Source organism: Poecile atricapillus, chromosome 38, assembly GCF_030490865.1.
Source record: "Poecile atricapillus isolate bPoeAtr1 chromosome 38, bPoeAtr1.hap1, whole genome shotgun sequence".
In the NCBI taxonomy this organism is placed as follows: domain Eukaryota; kingdom Metazoa; phylum Chordata; class Aves; order Passeriformes; family Paridae; genus Poecile; species Poecile atricapillus.
The window spans coordinates 110,885-132,628 of record NC_081286.1 but is presented as its reverse complement, the minus strand read 5'-3'; the positions used below and the strand labels follow the sequence as shown (position 1 = coordinate 132,628).

At 41.4% G+C, this 21,744-nt stretch overlaps 1 protein-coding gene across 2 annotated transcripts; it reads left to right on the top strand.

The window, feature by feature from the left end:
- The first annotated feature begins 11,164 nt into the window (after window positions 1-11,164).
- On the top strand, window positions 11,165-18,628 carry LOC131591204 (shugoshin 2-like). Of its 2 annotated transcripts, XM_058861681.1 has the most exons (8): window positions 11,165-11,472; window positions 12,648-12,823; window positions 13,079-13,141; window positions 13,744-13,838; window positions 14,388-14,677; window positions 15,278-16,012; window positions 17,165-17,291; window positions 18,349-18,628. In XM_058861681.1, the coding sequence occupies exons 1-8, from the start codon at window positions 11,325-11,327 to the stop codon at window positions 18,512-18,514; spliced, it is 1,800 nt and encodes a 599-aa protein (XP_058717664.1). In that variant the 5' UTR covers window positions 11,165-11,324; the 3' UTR covers window positions 18,515-18,628. The 2 variants fall into 2 exon arrangements, with proteins under 2 accessions (XP_058717664.1, XP_058717665.1); XM_058861682.1 differs by lacking the exon at window positions 15,278-16,012.
- The last annotated feature ends 3,116 nt before the right edge of the window (window positions 18,629-21,744 follow it).

The following is a 21,744-nucleotide window of genomic DNA, read 5'->3' as shown; positions in this document are numbered from 1 at the left end:
CATTAAACAGACAGAGGAGGCTTAGGTTTTTGGTTTATTTCTTGCCCAGCAGTTAGTACAATGCTAGAAAGAAAAAAAAACCCATTTGCTAGATAAACCCACTGTACTGGTCCCCAGTATGCAATACTGTGACTGAACACTACCAAGCAATCATCAAGATTCCCATGGAGTGTTAACACCTGCAATATGGATGTATAAAGTCTAGCATGGCTGTTCTTAGACAAGCTCCCAATTCACCACCTTCATCACTGCATCATGCTGAGGCAAAGCCGATAGCCAGTGAGGATCTGCCTTTCAGACAGACATGACCCTCTCTAAGAAAATTAAGTGAATAGAAACTGTAATAAATTATTTGTAAATAAAAAATCGTAAAGGTATAAATAAAATGTATATGTGTTGAAATAATATAAAATCCGAAAATGTACATAAACCCTTTCTCCAAGCCTGGCCGGGAGTTTCCTCCAAAGGCAACGGATTGCAGCCAACACCCAGATAACGAACATTAGCTCAGAAAATAGACAGGACGAGAGCCATCAGGAAAACAAAGGAACTAGCTCGGAGGAGAAACCCATCTCCGGACCTGACCAACGTCCCTGCAGGTCCCTGTTGGGAAACAATCAAGGTCGACAAAGACAAGCCTCAGAAAAAGTCTCCGTCGCTAGACCTGAACGCCCCACCTGTCAAACCAGTGTTGGAGATGCAATCACTGAAAACGAAAGGGAAGACTCTGCCAAGATATCCATCGGCACCAATCCCGGATCACACCACTTCTGCCTTGATAACCCAAATTGAAATACATACAGAGTCTCTTTACATATGAGGAGATTCTGTCCGGACACTGGTTAGGTCTATTTTTCCAAGCCAGGAAATCCATTCACCGGACAATCAAGAACACTTGGTGAATGGAGCCTGCTTGGAATTTTAGCCTGAGGACTTAAAATCCCTATAAAACCCCAAGCCTGAGAACACTCAGACGTGGATTTGCTGACCATTTTTATTGTGGTTTTTTTCTCTCGTTGTTGTTCTTTGCTGTTTATTAATAAATTTCTCTTCTTGATTTTATCCCAAAATTGCCTTTGCATTTATAACAGAAACTACAGCCAAAATTTACACTAGCTTGGGACAGATTCTTTCTAGCCTTTGATACACTAAATTGTCTGGAAATTACAAGAACCTCTTCTAGTCCCTAGGAAAACTGATTAAATGAATGACGAAAATGTTCTAATACACTCTCATTTTTCAGTCTGCCTATGCAAGAAGGTCACAAGAAATGTTTGAACCAATATAACATTTTTTTAGATCCATTAAGAAGCCAGGTAGTAGTAGTAGTCTTACAGCTAGCTCTCAGTTAAATGAAAACATTTTACATGAAACTGGCACTGAAGTCCTCCCAACTGAAAGTCATCAGCCCTGTGCCAGTGGAATATAGGCACATTTCAAGTGCCTAGGTTTCAAACCGACACTATTTATGTATTTATATAAAGGGTTTCTTTTTGATTTAGTAGTAACTTCCATCTCTACTAAGGCTTAAGGAAAAAAATTGGAAGGGCAAAGCTCAGTAGAATTGTATAGATATGTTCAGGAAGTATTAGTTGCTAAAAACAAAAGCTGGATCCACCTGAGGCTCTTTGCAGTGTCACATTCCATGCTCTAAAGGCAAAAATTCCCTGCAGGGCAGTTCAGAGTCCAACTATCAGACAAGCCTGACTTGTTTGACAAGCCAGTTGTCTGAAGTCATTAAATTTAACATGCAGCCATCAAACAGTCAGCCGGGTCTGACTCCTGTGCTAGCTCTCAGTCAACCTTCAAAGTGGATTGTGCTTAGAAGCACAACCATAAAATCTCACTGGCACTGGCATTATCATAACTAATCCCCTATCCCCAAGCATTTCATTTAAAATAAGAACAATCCTTGGGTGTCAAGGTTGAATCAGACTTACAAAATGTAACATTAGGAAACTAAACATGAAACACTGCCTTTAGATCACTGGTGAGTTTACTCATCTTTAAATTAATTTAAGTAGTCTGCATAATGCAGAATTTCAGAACATTTCTCAACAGCGTTTGAAATAAACTATTCATTTGGGAACTAGAAGATTTGTGTTAAGGGAGATCTTCCCTCTCCATGTTTTCAGATATAAAAGGCTGCATTTCCAGAATGAGAACTCCTAGCAGCCTTTACTCTGAAATATGACACAGTGCTTATGCTTTTTGTGAACCTTTCATATAAAATGCCAAAATAAAATATGAAAAGCTTTGTTATAGCAGCAACGTGGCAGTTAGAATTAGTAAAAGACTTCATGATAAACCATTCTAAACTCGTCTAACTGCCTTGATAAATTCAATCAATCAATTCTAATTGATTGGGGAATCACCTTTGGGCACAGCTTTCCATTATAATCAAAATACTGATTTTTTTTGAATCAGTGGATCCAAAAGAAGAAAAGCTCCTGGCAAGGAACAATAAATCTCCATTTTCAACATCCACACAAGCATTCTGTTCCATTTCCAGAATTAAAAGCAAAAAGGGATGGAGTGGTGATGATTTGTTTTATAAATGGAAGTTGCAGTGAATCATGATGGAAACAACTATTTTTGGGACAAGTTAAAAATTCTCCTTAGCATAGGGATCTATACCAAAAGAAGCCTATAGCTGTCAATCATGATAAAATTTAGCTCATGAACTTTAAAGTCAAGTTTAATATTTTTCTTCTCTTTTCAAAACAAACAAAAAAATATTTTTAATCTTCTAGTATTGCCTTAAGTTAAAGATAATCCAAACACTTCTATTCATTTTCCTTTTTACTTGAGATCGCCAACAAAACTGGAAAATCAAAATGAAAGAATTTTCTTACTAAAATAGAAATAAAGCCTCTACTTTTCTTTCTCTTGCCTTTTTTATCATTGCTGTTGTTTTTGAATGATGATACAATTACAGCCTTGTAGCTTAAAACTGGCATGCTGCTGATACCACCCATGGGATGAATCTAATTAATGGGAACTCAGATTTTAATGTCTTCACATTTGACAGAAAGTACCCTTAGGCAAGCCCCATGTACAAGTTGGTATACTCTGTTTCAGCCTTCTGGAGTCCACTGCATGGAGCACTTATCAGGAATTTACCATACTGTAATAAATTACATTCTATTAACATTCAATTTTCCCATCAAAGCTGGCACAGTGAGCCAACTGGAAGTTGTGTTTTAAGGGGAAGCCTCCAAAATAATTCAAAGGCAACTAAAATAACATGATGTCAAAAGGCTGCAGTGTCAAGATTAGCCTAAATTTGATGAAAATTCAAACTGTACCTTAGGAAAGCTTCAGATTTTAACTCTTAATTGCTTTAAAATCCCAAATTATGCCATTGTTTTACATGAGAAAAAGGCTAAATTTTAGCAGCAACACACACAAAGTCAGCTTTTGCCCCACTGAGTTTCTAACTTTCAGTGTAGTGCAAGAGACAGTACAAGTTTATCATAGACAGAAAGGAAGCAGGATGGTGCTACAACAGCAAAACATCAGCCTATTTCACCGTATCAACAGCTAAACATTGCCTAGCCATGTCTTTCAGTAGATCAAGGCTGAGAACTCGAGTACAGTTTAGCAAAATAAGTCTGTATTTGTTTCAAAGTGTCATGTGGTTACACCAAATTAAACTAAAAGTTCTGTATCTTTAGCTATGGATTTAACTATTTGGTTTTGCCTCCTCAGTCTTACCTGGCCTTATGTAATGTACTGAAGGTGTAATTAATGAATACACTGAAGGTGTATCATTAAAAAACCCCAAATCCACTTTTCAAAAGCACACTTTAAAAAAACCCTCAAAAACTAGGGCATAGCAGAATATGGCTTACTTGTCCAAATGCTGTTTGGCATCCATAGCACTTCTGCTGGTTCAGTTGTTAAATGATGAGCACAATTAACTAGAGACAGATTCCTGTAAATAACACATTTGTTTTCTATACCCTGCTTTACTCCCAAGAACTTTACCCACCCACTATATATTTAATATCATTTATTCCCATTGCTTACTAAAGGCAAATATAAACCTCAATCATAAATTAGATTATCAAAACTGCTTTAAATATCAGAGAATGCATCAACAAACACAAACATCTTACCAGCACAGAAAACTCACAGCTAATGTTTAGATTTGCAGACACTTGGAGAAGCCTGAGATACCAAACTTAAGACAGGATTTATGATGAGAATAATCAAATACAGTTTTCATTTCTTGGTGTTCCCTGTTGTATGTCACATTGTCCTCCACTGCAGCCTCCCATGTAGTCAAAGATAAACTGGAAAAGTTAGACTTGAAAAATCTGGTGTTTTTTTAAAGAAAAAAAGGCACTTATCTGTACTGTTGAGACGTGCATGTTTTGATGTTTGTTTCCCTATTCACATATAATTCTTTCAGCAAGAAAAGCTCAGTAATTAGAGCAGCTCTTCTCAGTTCTACAGCAGCTGTTTAACCTTTCTGAAGGCTGTAAATATTTTAACAGTATCTATTGACAACATTTGGATTCAGGTCTTAAGCTCCAATGCTGTTCAATGGACAGCTAGCAAGCCTTTCTCTCATTTCTCTAATCAGCACAAACATACTGCATATTTGAGTGGTTTTGGCAATACTCTTATCAGGACACACGTTATCCCCAGATCTGCCCAGCTTACCAAGTTCAAAGAGCCGTAACTCAGACACACACAACGATCCAGGGTTTGTTACATTCACTCTATATTAGAGCACCAACAACCTGAAGCCTGCGTTTGTAGTTTGTGATATATCATTACATTTAAGAGACACTCAGTTCTTTCATGTCAATAAAAGCTTGATCTGAATGATATTTGTTGGCCTGTTCAGAACTGGATGTTTCTCACTGACTCTGTAAAGTGCTGATCCACAAACCCATAGACATGTGGGAATTCTAACCTCATGCTGGACACCACTAAAGCCCTGAATCTTACATCAAAGAAATGGACAAACCTCAGACTCTACTGTATCCAGCAGTAGCAGCTACATATATGTACTGCCAAATATATTACAGAAGAAGCAACAATAATTTCTTCACAGCTTGTAAAATGTTACCTTTTTGTTACAAATTTGCCTGTTTAGATTTATCTGCTGCCTCACTGCAACATAAAGTCTGCCTTCTCTGTGTCAGTCTCTGAACAACTAGGAGCACAAGGTCACCCTGGCCCATAATTAAGGAAGGAAACAGCCACTCAAGAGACTGATGTCTCATATACTCATGTCAGTTATTTATATGAAAAGTTCTATATTTGTAAGTATCAGAATTATGTTCTTGGACTAGGAGACATCTCTTTAAATAGCAGTTAATTCAGAACTGAAGACCAACTGTTGTTTTCTATACCCATTCTTAGTTCAGCTTGAATAGAGACAAAGATATTTTTACCACAACATGGACACAAGTGACTTGTGACATGATCTTCTACAAGTAACACTCCCTAGGAATGCAGAGATTTACTTAAAACAGTCTACAGAAAAGATATCTTACACAGTAATTCCTTCTAAGACTTCACTCACTAGTTTCAGCAGAGGTATAAATTTACATGACAGTGAATTATAAAAACTACTTTTACTGAGCATTTGGTTTGCTCAAACATTCATCTAACTGTAAACTGAATACTTCTTTATCAAATCTAACAATGGCAATATGTAGCAGCGTGATGTGCATGACTGACAAGTCAGCAACTGCACAAGAAAGAAGACAAGGGCAAGCCAAGTCAGGATGAGATCACATTTGGGATGCAAAGGTCAGTTTCTCACATGGGGCTTACAATTCAACGTCGAAGATTTTTATATTCTTATTGAATTACATGCTTCTCACCACAACAAAGCATAATTTTGGCTAAACCCACATTTCTTTGGGAAACAATATTGCAATATTACATGAGAATACATGGATAATATACAGATATACCTTTCTGTGCCAGAGAGAAAACCACAACATCTTTATCCCAATACAATTAGATTTTGTAAAAACAAATGAGCACAAGGTAAGAAAGCACATTTGAGATAACAGCTTATGCACAGGTCTGCTACTCTTAACACAGCAAGGGAGGTGGAGTGTCTCAGCTCTCTGCATTAATAAAGACCAGATCATTATGATCAGCTAACACACAGTCCCGACTGCATCAATGACACTAACGTTGAATGTTCCCTCTAAAATGGGAAGAACAGGCTCTAAACTGCGTGAAGAACATTCACAGCTTTCCCTTCAAATCATTGTGTCCTCTCACAGGAAAAGGCAGTGTTTAAATAAAATCAAGGTTATATTGAAGACAAGAGTGTGAGAAGCAGCTCAGAACCATTGTAGTATTATGAAAACTGAAAATTTTCTGCTGTGCATATGGCAGTGAAGCACTTGCATTAATGCCTTTGAAACCCCTTATGAAGGCAACTAGGACTCCTTTTATTTTCATAGACTAGAAAAATCTCGATATAAAAGACTATCTGAACACTTTCTGAAAAAAATCTAAAATATCAGAAATCCTGGCATGCTTTATGTCTAACAGGCTGAAATACCTACCAGAACAACTGGAGATGAACTACATATAGTCAAAATCTTACAGATAAGGCAAAGGTTGAATCTCTAATTTGAATCTGCGACAAAAGTTACTTCAGAGGATTATGAAACAGAAACAAATTTTCTATACTGATATATAATTAATATCTAATGAAAGGTTAATCAGCCAATATTACAATAGCAATATTACCATAGTAACATTGCAGCCATGACAGTCTACCGTTACAAGAGAAAACTGATAGATCACCTCAGCCACATAAACCCAAAGTCACAAACACACACAAAAGCATGTCCTTTTCTTCTACCTAATAGAGCTCTTCTCCTGCTGTACACCTACATTAGTAAAGCATTTTCAGATAGCTGCTCTATATGCACTTACACAAGAAGTGTTCCACGCTCCTCTGTAGGTTATTGAAGGTTTTGAACTGGCAATCTAATGGAAAAAAAAATCTGTCATCTATTCTACACAATTCAATTATCTTATAACACTCACATTCCAACATTTGCATGAGAAGACAGCACTTTACATCCATATCAATATTGGAGTAAAGGCATTGTACATTAACAGTTCACTGAACAGAAAAAAATCCCCCAACCACTAAAACCACTTGAAACTGAAGAACATTCTTAACAAGGCACTCTTTGCAGAGTCAATCAATCAACAAACTGAAAAAAAGAAAGCAAAAAACCCAAAAAACCAATAGAAGACTCCAAACAAAAACACTTAGACTGTGAATAATACAACATGGTAACAACCCAGTGACTCTAAATTTTACTACATCTAATGAAGTTTTAAACTGCTCCCATACAACATCAGAAGCACTGTAATTCAAATGTGGCTATTACTTTCATCTGTAACAGCAGACTGTAATCTGCAGCTTTTAGAGAAACAGAAGAAGAAAAAGAAATCCCAAACCAAATCCCAGCCTTAGATTAGAAACTGCCAGATGAAAAACAACTGAGTATCAACTAAAACCAAACTCTTGCAGACACTCAAACATCATCTTAAAAAAAAATGGAAACAGAAAAATTAAACCACCTCATACATGGTGTGTTCCAAAGACTGCTCCTACAGAGGCCCTGATTGATGTTGCTGTCTGCTCAAATCTCCAATTCCTCAAGTGCTCAAGAGGCAACGAAAATGGAGAAAGGACTTCCTAACGTTACTTTGCACAAAACTAAGTGTTGCAACTGACACCTGATGCTGCCAGAGATGTCAAGAGATCAGAAAGAACAAGAGTCATGACCCAGAATAGGTGGTAAGATTGTAACGCAGCATTATGTAGCACTTGAAAGCTGTGAAAAGCCTTGCTGCTTTAGCATCGGGTGGTGTATTTAAAAGATTATCATGAAGGACCCGATTATCAAAAGACAAGACTATTAGCAACAATCTGAAGTATCACAAAGGAGTAGCTTGGATTTCTCTGCTTCTGTAGCTAACAAGGTGCCAAAGCTAAAGCCAAATATTTGGGATTTGTGGCACAATAAATTCCTTCTTTGCTAAACTGTAACTCTCCAGCCGTTTTTCTAGTTGGAAGAAATTGCCTAGCTTTCTTTCCCAGGATGTCATTCCGGGACCAAGTCATTGCAGTGCAACATACTACACTTCACTGGGCAGTCCCAGGTATAAACAACTTTTCTCTAAACCACTATATCCTGTCTCGCTGGTAATTACTGCTACACCTTGCCATTCTGTGCAATGCTCTGAGCAAAGCACAAGATGTTTCCAAGTGGACTGAACAAACTAATTTACATCAAGGCTTCCCACATTTCACATCCCAAGATGGAGATATAGCTTCTTGCTCTTAACTTCACCAAGCTTAATCCAAGACTCTAATTCTGGCTACCTGCCTCAAGCAGAATAAGATATCATATGAACCTGAACCAGTTGAGAGATAAGGAAAAAAATTGTTTTGTGCCTAACACTTCTTGAAAAAGTGAAGACTCCCTTTTTCTAAATCACTCCGGTTGCCCTCATACTTTGAAGACATTATTTTATTTTTTAAATATATGTTTTGTTACTTAGGAACAAGCCCTTCTCAACAAACAAATGCATTTAATCATGCCCTTCATATATGGGTCTGAAAGAAAAAAAGGCCAAAAAAAGTCATAGATAGCTAATGAGGAGACCGAAGAAATGAAAATATTTTTTTATTTTGTTTTAAATAGCCCATCCTCTACCACCTGAAATCTGAGTAGACTATGGACACATCATTCCCATAAAGAAACTGAACATCCCCTAAGTGATCTAAACTACAAATTTTTAATATCATTCCTTCATGCAAACTTCCTGCTATGTGAACAGCATGGAGGGGGATACCACACAATCTGAATGAAAGGTTCCAGCGAGAGGGGGAGTAGGTCCAAGACAGACAAAAGAATATTTTAAACAAGGGAAGAAAGAGCCAAAAAACAGCCGAGCAAAGAAATTCAGAACTTGGCTCATATCTTAGTGTCTCCCAAAGCTGAGTCAAGTCTGGATTCTTTGAGTGTATTCCAAATGCATTTGTTCCTCTCACACCGATGAACTCACAGGCAAAACATCCATCTTCTCCAGTGCTACTCCACTTCCTACTGCCCTGATCACTGGTTTAAAAGGCAAAGGCTCAACCCAGCAGATCACCCACACCGGGAACAGTAAGAACTAATACCACGCAGTTATGCTTGCACTAGTTTTAACAACATGTAGAGGACTAAGGCTGCACAAAAGTTAGGAAACGATACAATTAAAACAAGTACTTTGTACATACTTAAGACCTCACGTTCTATGCTCTTGAGATGAGCATTCTCTAGAAATGAGGTGGGAAGAACAAGGGGAGGACTGTTCTACCCTTAACATCCTACTGGATTGGAGACTTAAAGAAACTGAAATACAAACGAAGCGTGAGACTGCAAAAAGGCAAAGCAAAACCAGAGAATAAGGCCATCAGAAACTACCCTTGCCACAGAGCTCCTGCATGACAGTAGATCAGTCCTTTCCTCCACCTCTACAGCTATTTGTTATATTCTACTCATTTTACCTATGCAGATACTCTGCAATCCAATTTCTCTACATACTCAGCTCACCTGGCAGCAATTAGGACATGTTCTTTAAGCACATTAATTGCTTTACACTATAAAATGGGAATGAAGGCAGGACAGCATTTTTGTATTATTTCTGTCAGGTGAAGGAAAGTCATTACTAATGAAGTATGTAGATGTTATGGCAATAGCCAGCAAAGGCAGGCTCTGGAGTAACTTAATAAATCTGCTCTTTGGGAAGGGTTTTGCTAATAAAGATAAATAAAACTGAAGCTGTTCAGAAATCAGTAAGTACAAAGCTAAATACTAGGCAGCACTGAACTAAATCAATACAGTACAGTTTAATGTGCTACAAAACAAAGAATTATATAAACGTATGCATTCACATAGTTAAAATATATGGCCACGATGACTGCTTAAACTGACCCACGAACACTGCAATTCTCATCTCAAACATAAAAAAGACCAATCTGAAGAGCAAACCATGGGATGAGGCTGTAAATAGTCTAAGAAGTGCAATTACACCCTTACCGAAGCTAATCATGTCTATGCAATTGCCAAGAAAAAAGATACTACAATCGTAATACCTGACTACCAAACAAGAGAGGATAAAAGCAAACACACACAAATATTTACCTTATTGCAGTAAAACATCCAAAGCTCATACAGCCTCTCTCGGGATGCCATTCCTCCCCTTCCTTCTCCGGTCGATCCCAGCTACTTTTCTCTTTAAGATCCTACCATGCTCAGTTCCCAGGTGCTCTTTCCACAGTTTTGTTTTATTCTTAGTTATATCATAACCCGAGAAGAAGCCAACTAACAGGGTCTCAGTCTCTCCTTTTCGAGTAAACAACGAAGTGCAACACAAGCAACTGCAGACAAGTGTCAAGCATGTCAGTTCTTCGCCAGCGCCGCTTCGGATTTAATCTCTGAAAGCGAAAACATATCCTTCAGGCCTTTGGTGGAGGGAGGAAGAAACGAATCCGCACTCAAAGCCCACACACAACCTGGAGAATCGGGCGGCGGCAGGTCACACCTCGTTGCTCTCTGACACTATTCCCCAGTGACGGAGAGGTCTGGCCTGCAGCTTTCATGGCGCTTTCTCGCTTTCGCAGGGGACGAAGCCGCAGGGCTGCCGAGCGGGGCCGCCGGAGCCCCGGGTACCGCCGCTGCCGGCCCGGCAGCGACAGCCGCTGCCACCGCCCTTCTGCCCCGGACCCCGGGCTCCGCGGCCGCCCCGGACCCCGGCGGGCCCCGCAGGCCAGCGGCTGCCGGGCAGAGCCGCGGGGCGCGGGAGGAACCCCGCGCTGCGCCGCCGCCCGCTCCCGGCCGGGACCGACCGGCCGCCCCCCGCCGCCACCTACCGCGCCGCGGCCCCCCCCCGGCTCCCGCCGCGCTACCGCGGCCTCTTCCGCAGCCTACCCGGGCCGCGGCGAGTGGCGGCCGGGCAGGAGGGGCCGAGCCTCGCCACATCGCCCGCCCCGCCCGCGCTCCCGCACACGCCCCGGGCCGGCGCCGAGGGGCGGGGAAGCCGCGGGCGCCATGTTGGCTGCGGGCACGGGCAGGGGCAGGGGCAGGGCCCGCCCGGGGCGGGCGCGGCGGGGGCAGAGCCCAGGCGCCGCTTCTCGGGGCAGGTGCGAGCCTTGTCCAGTAACGGCCGCGGTGCCGCTTCTCGGGGCAAGGGCGAGCCTTGTCCGTTAACGGCTTGCCGAGGGGAAAAGCGAGTGCAGAGCCTGCTCGGTGTCGCTCTCTTCAGCGATGGCAGAGGGGGAGTCCGCCGAAATGTCCTCCTCCAGTCTGAGCGGCGTGAGAGAGCGGATGCAGGAGAAGAAAAAGGGTGCCTTGAGGACTGCGAGGCTGAACACCTCGCTTGCATCAAAAATTAAAACGAAGATCGTCAGCAAGTGTACGTATGGTACTGCTATGTCAGCTTCTCACTGGGCTCCATCGCTAGGGGGCAGCAGCCCTTCGTGTGCTGCTTCTCAACTGCTTCTCTGCCCGGGGGCTTTGAGTGAATTCATGTGTTTTTATGGGGGAAGTAATGCAAAGATGAAACGGGAGATAATTTGGACTGCCTTGAAAAACTCAGGTATTTCCATTACTTTTATTTAATTCTTTTGAAATTGGGAACCTGGGGTCCAAATCTACTCAAGAGCAATTATAGAGGAAAATAGGTATTTCTCCCATTTTTTGGATGTGATGAGGACTTACCTGTAGGCGACTTGTTCGAAGCAAGGAGAATATATTTTTAAGCTCAGCATTTGAACCATGATGTCATTCATTACAAATTGGAGCAGTAGCTTGCTGCCTGAGCATGACCCACTGAGGGTGGAGAGGGTATCTGAAGTGTTGCATGTTATTATAGAAGTTTTTTTCCTCCTGTTTTCTCTGGAGGCTAGGAAGGAAGGAAGGAAGGAAGGAGAATGTAACCCCATCCCTCCAAATTATTATAATTTTGAAATGAAGGGGCTCTCAGGCAAAGATATGGGAATAGGAATAACAGTTCTTTACTAGGAAAGTTAAAATACAAATGCAGTAGTAAAAAAAAACCCATTGACAGAGTCACAATACAACCTGATACCCTGTTGGTCAGGATGTTGGTTGCAGTCTGATTAAATGGTGGCTGACTGCAGTCCTCCTGGAGTGACTGCTGTGGTTCTGTTGAAGCAATGATCTTGTAGAAGGGTGTAGTTTTCCTCTGAAGGTCCAGTGGTGGTGTAGTTGGGTCTGGTCCTTTGGGAATCCAGTGGAGAAAGGCTGCCTGTGATGTTCCAAAGCTCAGATTATATCCAGGTAGGAATGCTTGGCTCCTCCCCCTGGGTGGAGCATTTCCCAATGGGATGATGGAATTTTATCAGTCCTGCAGTGAGATTCAATGGCCTACACTAACAGAAGATATCCCCCTGGAGTTACGAGGGATAGGACATGGAAGAGATAAAGAACACTGCCCCACCTGGTTTTAACAGAAGGTGATAGAATAGATATTTTGGTTACATCTTGCACTGTAACCTAAGACAAGGGGAGAGATATGCATGAGACCTTGGATGCTGATGGTATGTGATACTGCTCTGTCTCTCACAGACAACTCCTCCATTATGAAAGTCTCCCTAAAGCAGAACAATAAAGCATTGGCTCTGGCCCTCAATGCAGAAAAAGCCAATGTACAGCGGCTCACCCGGGAGAAGACCATCTTACAGAAGGAGGTGAAGCAGTGCCACTTCCAGAATGCTGTGCTGAGGCACAGGCTCTCCTTCCTGGTATGGCACTAACTGTGTGGCTGGCATGGGGAGGGGTGGTAGGCAAGGTGTGCTGCACTGGCATCTCAACCGTGGGGTGATTGAGCTGTTGTTGTTGAATGTCTGGATTTTTGACATATAGAAAAGGTCACCATTCATTTGCTTATTTTTGTTTCCAAGCTCCCCAGAACATGCCTCTGGCTACTAGCATCCTTGTTGGAATAGATGTTTTTATTTAATGACTGTGGCTTCTCTCTCTTTATTACCTCAACACAGAATAATACTTTGAAAAAAATGGACAATCTTATGGCTGCAGTTAGGATGGCTGAGCTGTCTGAGGTAAACCATGGGAAATGTGAGCACACTGCTCTGGGAAGGGGGCTGTCTTTTTCTCTGTCTTTTGCTTTGTGCTGCCTGCTCACTTTAGTGCTGGATGTTTCACCTGTTTTTCTTTGCTTGCATGAGTTGTGCTGGCTACATCCTTGTTTTCAGCTTGGTGTTAAGAAAGTCCAGGATAACACCTTCTGTAGGAAGAGCTACAGCTTTAAACTGTTTTTCTCTGGATTATTTGCTATATTGACCAGTAGGCTCTTCTGCTCTGATAGGTTGTGACTTCTTTTCAATTTCTTTTTTAAAGTATTGCCATGGCAACTTGGGATAGGGAATAGGACACTTCCCCTATGTCCTGTCTTATGGGTGGATGGGAAAATATTTCTGCTTCCTAGTTCAGATTATTTGAACTAGTTTGACCTTCACTCTTAGGTTGTGGAGACACACTCTGAATCTGCTGCAATTTATTCCATAACATGAGAGGGTTGCTGACTCTTTTAAAGTACTTTACAAACTTCCCAGAGAAACTGAGCTTCTGCTGTTTCTGTGCAGGAGGCTGCACAAGGGATTTCAAGAACTTTAAATCACTCTTCTATTTCTCTTCTTTCCAGTTCCATACAAATTCTGCATCCTTGTCCAGTGGCCAGAAGAGCAGCATGACTGAAGATAGCTGGGCTGATGATGTTGCAGATGGTCAGCTTCTGAGGTGGGCTTTAAAATGATACTACCAAGCTTGTCCTGAATTTCTCTATGCTGTACTTCTTGTGTTTTATATGTGTGCCCAGTTGTCAGTTTCACATGAGATAGCTTCTCTGAACCACCACTGCTTGATGCTTTCCTTTATTCCGTCCTTTTATTAACACTCCTTGTCTTGTTTGTCCTAATGCTGAGTCCGTGCAAAAACTGGTCTTTTTATCTCCTTTCTTTGAGACTGTATTATTTTTAGGCAGTTTTCTCTTTGTAGCTGGTGAGTACGGCAAGATCTGTTTGAGCTGGGTGAGTGGCATAGCTAGCTACTTTGATTTTGTTACATAAAAATGCTGAATAGTCACCTGCTTGTATGTTGTAAGCTTGCATTCTGATGGCCAGAGCAGGATCTCTTAAAGTACATTTGAAGTCCTGCTTCTCCTCTGTCTGGTCTCCCCTTTGAAGACAGGGCCTGTACTTTGTAGACGTGGCCTGTATTTAGTATGCGGGATTCTGGGGCATGTGTATCTTTGAAACATGATCTATTGCTGCTCTTCCTTCTCACCAGGATAGGCATGAGAGTGCCCATTTCCAAGCTACACGATGCAGAGCAGCAAGCTGGCAGCTCCACAGCAGTACAAACATCCTCAGGAGAACTTCAGACACCTGCTTCTGATGCAGGAGAACTTCAGAGACTTGCTTCTAATGAGCCCCTAAAAATTGTGCCTATTGCCTCCAAAGATACTCTGCTACCACAGCACGATGGGAAGCTTCAGTTCCACCAGGAAGAGAATAGCAATAAGGTGACTGATACATTGGCAACAGAGGAGGCTTTTCATGACTCACACATCTTTGGAGGTAAATTTGCATCTCTTGCTGTTCTTCTGGTATGACTTTGTATCTGTGCTCAGAAATGCATGAGTGCCATAGCTCTCAACCACAACTTCAGTAGCTCCTAATGACGGGTAGGAACTACATGCACCACGGGGGCTGTTATTGCTGGAGTTATGTATATCCCAGAATCAGAGTCTTCAGAGGGATATGTAGGACCTTTGCAGTAAATCAAGCTTGCAAATCAGGCTTTTTGAGTAATAGGCACTGAACTTGCATAAGATTTTTGGAGATGTCTGAAAGTGCAGGATCTGCCTAGGATCAGCACCACCATTACTTGTGGATTTTCCATATAAATAGTAACTCCTATACAGATCATAAGTGTTCTTAATATTAGAGCTAGTTAGGAGATCTTGCTTTGGGCTTCCCTTTTGTTCAGAGGGAAGCCAGCTAAGTAAATCTGGTGCACAGTAAATTTGGGGAGTCCTGATAGAGACAAAATCATGCTTTTTTCTATGCTCTGGATTTGTGGCAGTGTATGGAGCAAGGTTTTTAGTGGTATGGGGAAAGATGGCATTTGCCTGCTGCATTTCTCAGCCTTAGACATTACTTTTTTCTTTCCAACAGAGGTCTTGCACACCACTGAAGAAAATCCCAACAATTTGCCAGCACTTGCCTGTGAAAGTCATCCTCTTTCACATGAGGCTGATGAGATGGCAAAACATTTCTTTCATCTCTCACAAAGGCACATTACTCAGAGGCAAAAGCGTCCCACCTCAGTTGCTAGAAGCACACCATATTTTGCTCTGGAAATACTCGCATGTGTCAGTCCCACTCAGGCAGCTTGGGGTACTACTGCACAGGACAACAGCAGCTCCAGCAAGAACAACACAAAGCAACAGCTGAGATCTCCCAGCCCCCTGGCTTCACCTACTCAAACTGCTGTTATTTCTCAGAGAAACTCTGTGGGTAAAGAGACCTTTTGTGAGCAGCCACAGACAAAAGAAATGGGCAATCAAAAGAGCAATATAAAACAGATAGGGGGCCTTCAAGAAAAGGGGCAAGGTGAAGTTCATAACAACATGAATGCTTTGAAAAAAGAAGTCTCTTGCAAAAGAAGTCTCTTTTCACACAGTCTTGAGTCCTCCCATGTCAGCAGTTCTGGAGTTTTGCCTGTCAGCTCTAGACATACAGAAGTATCAGTTTCCAAGAGCTTAGGGACTGAGGGCAAGAGAATGTCAGCAAAATCCCCTGTTCACTTGAAAAACTCCCAGACAGTAAAAAAAAAGACTGCAGAGAAAATACCTGGGGCAAGGAACCAAGTCCAGTCAAGTTCTCGGAGCATACCTTCAAAGGAACCTGGTAGGTGGTAAGCTGGGGAAGGTACCTGTGTTTGGAGATGAAGGCAAAAAATCCATGCAGCAAGTGCTTATATTTTCCTTCCTCTCCTCTCTTTTTTCAGAGTTAAAGATCAGTGTCCAGTATACCATTTATGCTTGTGCTGGCCAGTCATTTCTGTGACTGCATTTGCTTCTAGTTTATCAGCATTTCTGCAAGAATGTCTGTCCACTTGTCCATGTGCAGATCTTGGGACAAGACTAGCAGCTGACTCTTGCTTTACCACTCTTGTTATCTACAGGGAATGTCTATTAATTTAGAAAATCAAGTACTCAAGCAGTTCAAAAGTCTAATTTGATGCTGACCCTGCCAACTAGGGTCAGTCAGTACATTTTGGGGCACAAAATATCAAGATCACAAATTTTTCGTCCAGAATGGTTAGTGCTGCAGGGTGTCAGACTTTATAACTCTAGGTGATGTCTTCACTGGAAATTAATCAGGAGCCAACCAAAATGATTTTGGTTGTGGGGTTTTTTTTGTTTGCTTTTTCAAAGGATTTGGAGGGTGTATCCCTGGGCTGGTAATACAATAGTTCAGCTGATACTTTTGGGGAGTTTGGTGATAATGGGTGCTCTGTAAAGAGAGTAGTTTTGTGGGGTTTTCCTTTCTGTAGCTTTTGACAAACAGGCCTGTTACAACTGGAGTGGGCTGTACTTTGTAGAGAGGAAGTTCTCCTGCTCTCCTCCTTTTGGCTGACACCGCTTGGAAAAGTGCAGTGACCACTGGTCCTGTGTCTTGCTGAAGTCAGTAGGTTGTCTGTGTGCCATGAGCTTGCTGCCTCCTCCAGGTGTAAGCTCCTGGGCATTACAGCTATCAAATAGAGGTTTTATATCATTTTTCTACTACACCAGGGCCCATGATACTATCAGTACTAGTGATCTATATTTTTTCACTGAGGGACCTATTTTGATTTATGAGCTGATTTTTGAGGAGCTGGTCTGATATTTTTGGATTAAAGTGGTCACCTGAGTTTAGAGGGAATATGATTGAATTCTGGATTGTGCATGTTCAGAGAAACCTGGTAATGCAGCTCTTTCTATTTGATAGCTGTTATTGCTAAGGATATCTGGAAATCATTTGGAATCACTTTGATCACGTGAATGTACCCCTTTGCAGATATCAGGCCACTACAGGACTTGAAAAATGCCCGGGCTCTGTCTCGCTCTGGCTTGGAGGAATCATCAGGACGTCCATCAGGGCAGAAATGGAAGCCAACCTGCTACAAAGGGCCACTGATCAATAGGTTGGGCTTTAAACTATTCCTTCCAAAGACTGTTCCCATGCTGCAGCCCCTACTCTGTCCTTATCCTCTCCAGGGATCCTCTGTTGCTTTGTTTAAACTTCTTCTTACCCTTTATGTTCTGTGACCCCTCTTTTCTACCACTTTGTGGTTATGCCAAAATTCTGCATCAGCACACATAGATGTTTAGGCTTCTGGTAACAAGCTACCAAAGATGTTATTTTACTTGTTGGAATGAGCACATCTCTTGGCAGACTGCATCTGTGGTACTCCAGTGCTAATGAGGCAATAGCATGGGGATAAAATACAGGCTAAAGACAGCTCAGCAAAAGCCCTGATTTCTTTTACATTCTGTGATGACTACAATTTTACACACTTGAATAATACTTTCCTCCTGAGAGCAGGTTGTATCTATATTCACTAGCAGATACGAGATCTAAACAAATAGCTGCATCTTTTCCCTAGGAAACTGTAGATTCAGTACATCCTGTTGCTGTTGGACACGAAATTATTCACACAGACACAGTTTAATGTGTGATAGGAAGAAGAGTATGATTTATTCTGTGGTTTCAGTATTTACAGATTCTCAACAATGACCCAGGGATTGGATAGTTAGGTTACTACTTTCCCAACCACACTGGTCGTGAGAAACATCTATCAAAAGACATTTCTTTAACTGCATGATATATATATATAAACACCTATGTTTATAGGTACTTTCCTGGGAAAATTGCTAGAAACTATGAAAACAAGATCAAAAAGCTTAATTCTCAAGGTAGCAACATCCAATGGCTATTGCACAGTTACGTACTCCTAAAATTTGTTGTTATGTAAAATTACTGGGTGTGTTTTTCCCTGCAAAGTGTCCCAGTTTGAACTTTCCATGAATGGCTGGTTACATTGCACCAGAAAGTACTCTGTACTGGACAAGAAACAGACTGTACCACTTAATCATCTTATGGGGAAGAACTGCACTGAAATCAGAAACTTTAGGGACTAAAATCATACATGTAATTCAAGGAATACTTGATGTTTCAATGTAACCCTTTTGGTTCTGCAGGAAACTGAGACAGGGTGACCCATTTACAGACCGGAGTTCCTCCACTCTCCTATCTACAAAAGAAAATAAAAAGCCTGTCAAAGCCAAGGCAATGACCAAGAAGATGAAAGAGAACCAAGAAGGAACACCTGAAGAATGTCTCGGTGCCAAGGCAATGAACGCATAACAACAGAAAGGATAGTGGTTGAAAGGCAGAAAAAAATTTTAGATATTCTGTACTGTAATTGTTAACAGTGATATTTGATTCCCTAAAAAATAAATAATAAATAAAATAAAATAAAAATTAATAGTATCCTCTCAAGCAAAAGTGTTCTGGGCAGTCAATGCTACATAAATACCCAGTGAGCTGCAGGGTAGAGGCTGGATTGATGTGATATGACTTCATCACTTGCTGCTGCTGAATAATCACAGATGATATGTATGAAATCTCTCCATTTGTGATGTGTTCATCCTGAATCCCTGGAGTTTAAAGTGGCACCCTAATATCTGACTGGTCTTCCTGGCTATCACCAGCTGCTGATGCTATTCCTAACTCTCTTTCACCTAGCCCCTGTAGCTGAAATCCAGATATTCCATAGATCACGGTGGGACAGGGGACATAGGCTATGTGCCAACAGATCTTTCTACCCGGGTTTGTAAATTCACCACACCTACAGATGTTGTGCATGTCTTGCTACCAAGATAGGTGAAAACAACTGAACAGGTAAAGGTTAAAGTACAAGAGCATTTATACTCAAAACAGCTGGCAAAATGAAAGATGAACAGCAGGTTTATCTGCCCCCTCTAAAGCAAAGGGAAAGGTCTCTGCCTAAGCCAGCTGACAAAGTGACTTCTGGGCATTTGCTCTATGTGCATGCTTTATGTTTCTGCTCCTATCAATGACACAGCCCTTCTCCATTAGAGAGCTTCTACCAGAGAACACTCTGTCTACTTGGAGTCTCTTATTTAGGCCAGTTCCTAGGCAACAAAGCAAGCAAACAAAGGAGAAAACCTCTGGAAATCCCAACTTTGAATGTTTCAAGAACTCTTGCTTTTTCTTGTTGCTTTCAGAAGCACTTTCCAAGCAAAAGTGTTGCTCAATATTTAAAAAGGCACTTTACAAACATAGTGAAATTTCCAAAGGTCTGCTGCCCCTGACAAGATGATGCTTTGCTAGTTTGGGATTCAAGGGAACAGGACAGTACTTCAGGAAGTACATAAACCAGGCAACTATTAATCACATAACCTGAAGCTGTCTGCCCAATCCTACTCTACACAGAAATGGAACTAAATTAGTTTTAATCAAGTACAAGTATTTTGCAGAAAGTGACTTCAGAGGTTGAGACACTTGCTGGAACATGCCAGCTAGACTGGCTTTGGCACAGAGGCAGAGCTTGGACGGGCCTGGCTGATTGTCTTTAGAAGGATCACAGAGGAGTCAGCAAATTCACAGAGGCCACATTCTTTCCTATGTGTTGGGGTCAAAGCAAGGCTGGTACCCTGGCTGGAACCAGCACGGGCGGCTGTCCTCAGCCGCGCGGTCCATATCCCACTGCATCAATGTGATGGATGGCAAATATGGCGATTTATTGCAGGGAAACTTAACATTTTATAGTCTGGGGTCACTGTGTTACTCCCATCTGCTTACATCACAGTTAGGTGCTATTGGCTAATTGCAGGGGGGCCCTGCTATCCTAACAGAGAGGGGTGGGTTTCTAGCTTTCCCGTTCCATCCCGAGTTCTTCCGCAGCGCAAGGCCTTAACTACAACACCTATGTCTAGTGATCCCTAAAGGATTTATGAATAGCCGTAGAGTACCCCTGAATACACATTTTATAAGTGTGAGATGTGGCTGCGTATTAATTACAGCATTAGATAAAGTTATAACACAATATACATTGAAGAGAAATTACTGTGCAGGACCATACAAAGCACAATCCATTGGGAGTAAAGCCATTAAACTTCAAAGTGAAGTTGATTCTTTGTAAATGGTTAACTATTTTCTTTGAAGGGGAGGAGGATGTCTTACAGGCTCAGAGCCTGCCATCACACGCCGCTGTGGCACAGGCTTTCCAGTTAAAGCACTAGCATAGTTTCTGCTGAATGAAATAGAATCAACCATCTAATTGTGTGTGAAACTGCATTTTGTTGTAGCACAGACTTCGTAACTAGGTCCAAGTCATAAATTCTGGTATTACTGTGAAAAAGAGGAAAAAAAAAACCAAGTTAATATTTTAAAAATGCCTTGCACTTGTATTCCTTAGGAAAATGTGGTCACCCCTTGGGAACAGTCAGACTGGGAGAGGGTCTAGACCTGCTCCTTCTCCCTGCCTTGGGAGGAGCAGGGAACTCCACAGCTCTCTTAGTGCTGCTCAAGCCCCTGGTAGCTGAAGCAGCGCTGCTCAGTGTGCTTGCAACAAAAATTAATCTGGCATTATTGGCAGCCATGGCACAGTCACCACTTGATTTTCTTGATTTATGTTCAACCACCTGACATCCTAAATCTGGGAGCTGAAGGAGGCTAGCAATCCTCTTCAAAGAAGCAGATTAGGTAAGTAGCTTTTTTTTGGTTGCTTTTCCATATTTTGATTCCAAAATCCATCAAATTCTGCCATTTTTGGCACAAAATATTAAGGCCTGGTAACATAAGGCTAAGAAAGCAAGTTAATTTCCTCTAAAACAGAGGCAAAAGTAAAGGAGAGGTAAGGCCATTTTCATATACTTACTAATTGCATGCTGCAACTGAACAAGAATGGAAGTTATTAGTAAACACAAACAGGGAGTAAGAGAAATCATCTGGAGATGATTCTTTCAGAGTCTGGTAGTGCCATTGTGAAGAGTCAGGTTGAGGATTTTGGGGGTTGGGTGGTTGATTCCTGAGTTTTCTGCTGGTTTTATTTAGCAAGGAATGAAGAAATGCAGAACTCTGATCTTTATAAGCACAGCTAGTCCTCAGCTCTGGCTACAAACTGAATACCTTGGACAAGAAGTGTTCAGCTAAATTGGAGGATGAGAAAAGAACAAACAAGGCATTAATGCAGAATACATGTAAGATATAACACTAGAGCATAAGCACAGATATCAGTCGCTGCTTTATCATGTGTGCACCATTTGAGTTTTATAGAAGAATTTTGTTATTGCAATTCTAAACTTTGCATTCTAAACTTCGACTCACAGTAATTAAGGAAATGAAATATATTTTTTTCAAGCTGCTTTCCTGTTTTTATCATTCATTCTTCACAAACACAATAGGGATAAAATAGAAGTGCTTAACAACTAAAAAGGCCCAGTAAATACACCCAAAATAGCTGTATTTGCTCTATTTCCCTTATTCCTCTTCACTGTAAAGCCAGGTAAGGTCACAGATGGATAAAGTTCTACCATGAAGAACAATAAAATTCAAAAGAATCATTTCCA